The sequence below is a fragment of the Macrobrachium nipponense genome, chromosome 30, assembly GCF_015104395.2.
Source record: "Macrobrachium nipponense isolate FS-2020 chromosome 30, ASM1510439v2, whole genome shotgun sequence".
Classification (NCBI taxonomy): Eukaryota; Metazoa; Arthropoda; class Malacostraca; order Decapoda; family Palaemonidae; genus Macrobrachium; species Macrobrachium nipponense.
The window spans coordinates 19,623,534-19,627,480 of NC_087218.1; the positions used below are offsets into that span (position 1 = coordinate 19,623,534).

Below are 3,947 nucleotides of genomic sequence, written 5' to 3' on the forward strand. Positions count from 1 at the left end.
TGAGCAATAATATAGTACCGGCTTAACACATTTTCATATAAAATTTTATGAATTAATCGTTAATAATGGAAGATTTATGAGAGTTTTGGAGTTCTGACGTGTTTCTGTAGGATCTTAGTTATAACGATGTGGTCCGCAACACCAAATTTGCATTAATTTAGTTTAGTTAAGGTAAAATCTTAACCTTTTTACTATATGAAGATCAGATGCCGTGACGTCTGTTATTTCGACTAGAGTTTCATACATTCATTTCATAAAAAATGGGCGAAGTTGTTAATTTTTGGAAATGTTGGTTGAAAGGTGGCCTAATTTCATCACGGTCACTTGCTGTCATGAGGAGCTCATAGTTTGTGAAATAAGATGGCTTGATTTGGTGTCCTATTACATGCTTACTATGTGAATGAGCCGAAATGGTTTCATTAGTGTTAAACATACACAAATGCACTTAATAGCTGTAAAATTTAGCTTACCAAGTATTAGACACATACCAAATTTATGCAGAAAAATACATCACCACACTCTCAGATACATGAATAGTGTGCAAAACAATTTAATTGTTGATTGCTTAAGCAATATCAGTGCCTGAATGAAACATGTCAGCATTTTCTTAAAACGACACTGGAATATTCCACTCACTGACAACAGTCTGGAAAAGAAGCTGCCAGTTTGTCTTATTTGAAGAACTCTCAGCAATCTCGTTATGGGTCAATTCACTTATTCTTTAAGATGAAAAGAGCGAAATGAAAATAGACAACAGTGATGCTGTTTTATGTTATTTTCGTCATTGTTATAATGAAAATGTTTTTTAAGGGTTTTTTTTTTTCTATCGTTTCATTTGGCCAGAAGATATAATGTGAGAAACAACCTTATCTATTCGGCCTTTTCACTTTGTTATGAGTCGCACTGAATATTCATCCCCACAAGATCTACTGGACTTGGACTGAGTATTCGCCATTGAGATCTATTCAGTTATCGTAAGTCACTTGAATATTATTATCCTCAGTATATGTTATCATAAGGGTTCATTCAAATTTTGTAAGTACATACTTCATCTGGAGAGGTTGATTGATCGTAAGTTATCTGGGTAGTTTGGAAGCCAGATAACTTACAATCAACCGGCCTCTTCAGCTGATACAAGCAAACATTCTTTCGTTTTCTTCCCTTCATATCAATCAAATCATGAACTGACAGGATAAACTCTGATTTGCGTATGAACGGAACAATGAAGACGCATCGAAAATTCGAATGCCAATACAAACATTGATGTTAAATTCTGTTATGGACTACAACAACATTACTGTTGATCATACCAACTCTTCTGTGTTCTCAACAGTCCCTATTCCTCTGTTCTTCAAAACACTAGTCGGTTTCTTCACAACTGCATCAAATCAACCCCTCTCCGTAGGTTTTTAATTACGCCAGGGATTTTTTTTTGAACCAAACCAGTCTTTTCACATTAGTGAATCTTCAGATTAATATGTGTTTTGAGATCTCAATCAGACCAGGCCATGTTCTTGAAATCCTCGCCAAACCAGTCTCCATTCTTCAGTTTGCCAACAGACTACGTCCATATACTGTACGTACTATAGCAGAAAATCCCATGACATGGCTTCTATCAAGTTCCATTTTCAGACCGTCTAGGAAGGGTATTTTAAAAAGTGGACTCATAGTATAGATACTACAGCAAACAACAGAAATACACTTTCAAAACAGCTGTCGATCTATTAATCTTTTAAAATGTTTCTTCTCCCAAGCCGTTATCTATCTTCTTATATTAAATAATTTTTTCATATATTCCAAAGTTGATTATTATTCCTTGCAGTTCAGTTTGCTCATTCCAAAAACTTTGAATTATTATTATTCCTTGCAGTTCAGTTTGCTCATTCCAAAAACCTTGAATTATTATTATTCCTTGCAGATCAGTTTGCTCATTCCAAAAACTTTGAATTCCAAAGTTGGTTATTATTCCTTGCAGTTCAGTTTGCTCATTCCAAAAACTTTGAATGCAATGAACTCCCATTAAATACCCAGTTCATCAAATCAAGGTTTAAAACAGTTAGTGGCTCGTTATGTATAATTATATTCATTGAAATTACAACTGCAATGCTCTGAGTTCCTACTTTAAAGATGAATTTTTGCATTCAGTAATTCATGTTAGTCAAATGTTAACGTAAGGATTTCGAATTTTTTTATTTCATGGTTTCTAGGTATATGTAAGGTTTATGTCTGGACGCTATCATTTGTACATAAGTATTTTTATTTTACAACAATTTCGATATTATGGATTTTAGTTTTATTAAAGGCGTGGAAATACCTCTCATTAAGTATCAGAGCATGTAGTTATATACAGTATTTTGCGATCAAAATCACACTTTGGCATCCAATTGATAATGACTTCTTGTTTTTTTATCCATTTTATAAGCTAGCTCTTATTCGGAATGAAAAGGATGAATTGAAACCCTAGGTAATAAGATTTGAATCTTATAATATAAATTGTTAAGAATTAACAAGACAACGCTTTCTTATATAAAAATTTGCATTAGAATTTTATGTACATAAATATTTCACTGAAATAAATGACAGCCTTATATCACATTGTCAAAAGAATACATGATATCCTTTTAATAATCACTTAGATGTACTACTGTACACGTTGTTAATAGTTTTACATACTATCAATAAATATAGCGATAAAATTAAATTAACAAATATATACATATAAATAGATAAAATGCTATATATTGCTTTATATAGATTTGTATGAAATTTGTAAATCAGAGGTATTTTTGTGCAGAAATAATACTGACTAATAACAAGCATTTAACAAAGGGATCATAACAAGAACAATAACTGATTTTTTTAGAAAGAAAAAAAAAAAAACATTGTCTTAGGGAAAACTTACACAAAAATACACCTCTTGCCAAACACTCATTTGAAATTGAGCAAATACATAAATGATCTAAATCAAATATAAATCAGTACAGTGATTATTGAAGCTATTGACATTTGGACAAAGAAATGAAATGAGCTAATTGCTAAACTCGTGAGAATATGAGATCCGTGGCCTGCTGTTTGGGAGAGCTACTTGATAAGAATAATCGGCATGAATGTATTTTTGCGACAGTTTCCCCTACCTGCGATCAAGTTCTCTGGGCGACGTCGCAGCCGCAGCCGCAGCAGCGGCAGCAGCACTTTCCGCGTCAGCTCTTCTGAGAAGTTCCGCAAGGGCCGTGATGTAGGTCTGCGCCATTTGCAACGTTTCGAACTTCGAGAGCTTCCTGTCGTTTCCGAGTGCCGGGACCACCTCCCGGAGTTTCTCGAAGGCGTCGTTGAGGCCGTTCATTCTCCTTCTCTCCCGGGCGTTGGCAGCCAGCCGCCTTTTGCGAAGGACCTCGTTTCCAACTACCTTCGGAGGCCTCCGACGAATTCTCAGGGGTTTATAGTGCGTGACCAAAGATGGCGGATTCTCCGGCGGTATAAAGTGTTCCTGCTGGTGTCCCTTGTCACCGTCGGGATTGTTGCAATGGGAGCCGGTCCAGTTGTTGACGGAAGTGGCACTGGTACCTGCATACGAATAAGCCGCCGTTAAACTGCTTAAGTCAGTGGTTGCTGGGTATGCAGCCTGGTAATACTCTAAATTTGGATATGCCTCCGACACTAAATCCTTGTTAGGGTCGCGGTCACCTGGTTGCATTCGGGGTGGAAGCTCTGAATTCGGGGAGCATTCTGAGGTCAGGTCATCTGGGGTCGAGCTGTGATAACCATCGCTGCTGCCGTCGATGCAGCTTTGCAAGAGGTCTCGCGTCTGGGCGAGAGACCCCACCGTGTTTGGCAACATGGATGCTGAGTTATTTCCATCGAGACTAGAAGGGAGGAGAGACCCCGGGTCACTGTTTTCTGGGTTGTAGTTGAACTCTCCGAGGTTGAAGTACTGTTGCGAGATTCCT

General features: G+C 37.0%; 1 protein-coding gene across 1 annotated transcript in view; it reads right to left on the minus strand.

Annotated features, from left to right (window-relative positions):
- Positions 1–2,839: 2,839 nt before the first annotated feature.
- The window catches only part of LOC135202036 (protein dimmed-like), a 1,977-nt gene continuing 869 nt past the window's right edge, over positions 2,840–3,947 (minus strand). The window contains exon 1 of the mRNA XM_064231310.1: positions 2,840–3,947. This exon is cut by the window's right edge and continues 869 nt beyond it. Coding sequence (XP_064087380.1) covers positions 3,131–3,947 — 817 coding nt within the window. The 3' untranslated portion in view covers positions 2,840–3,130.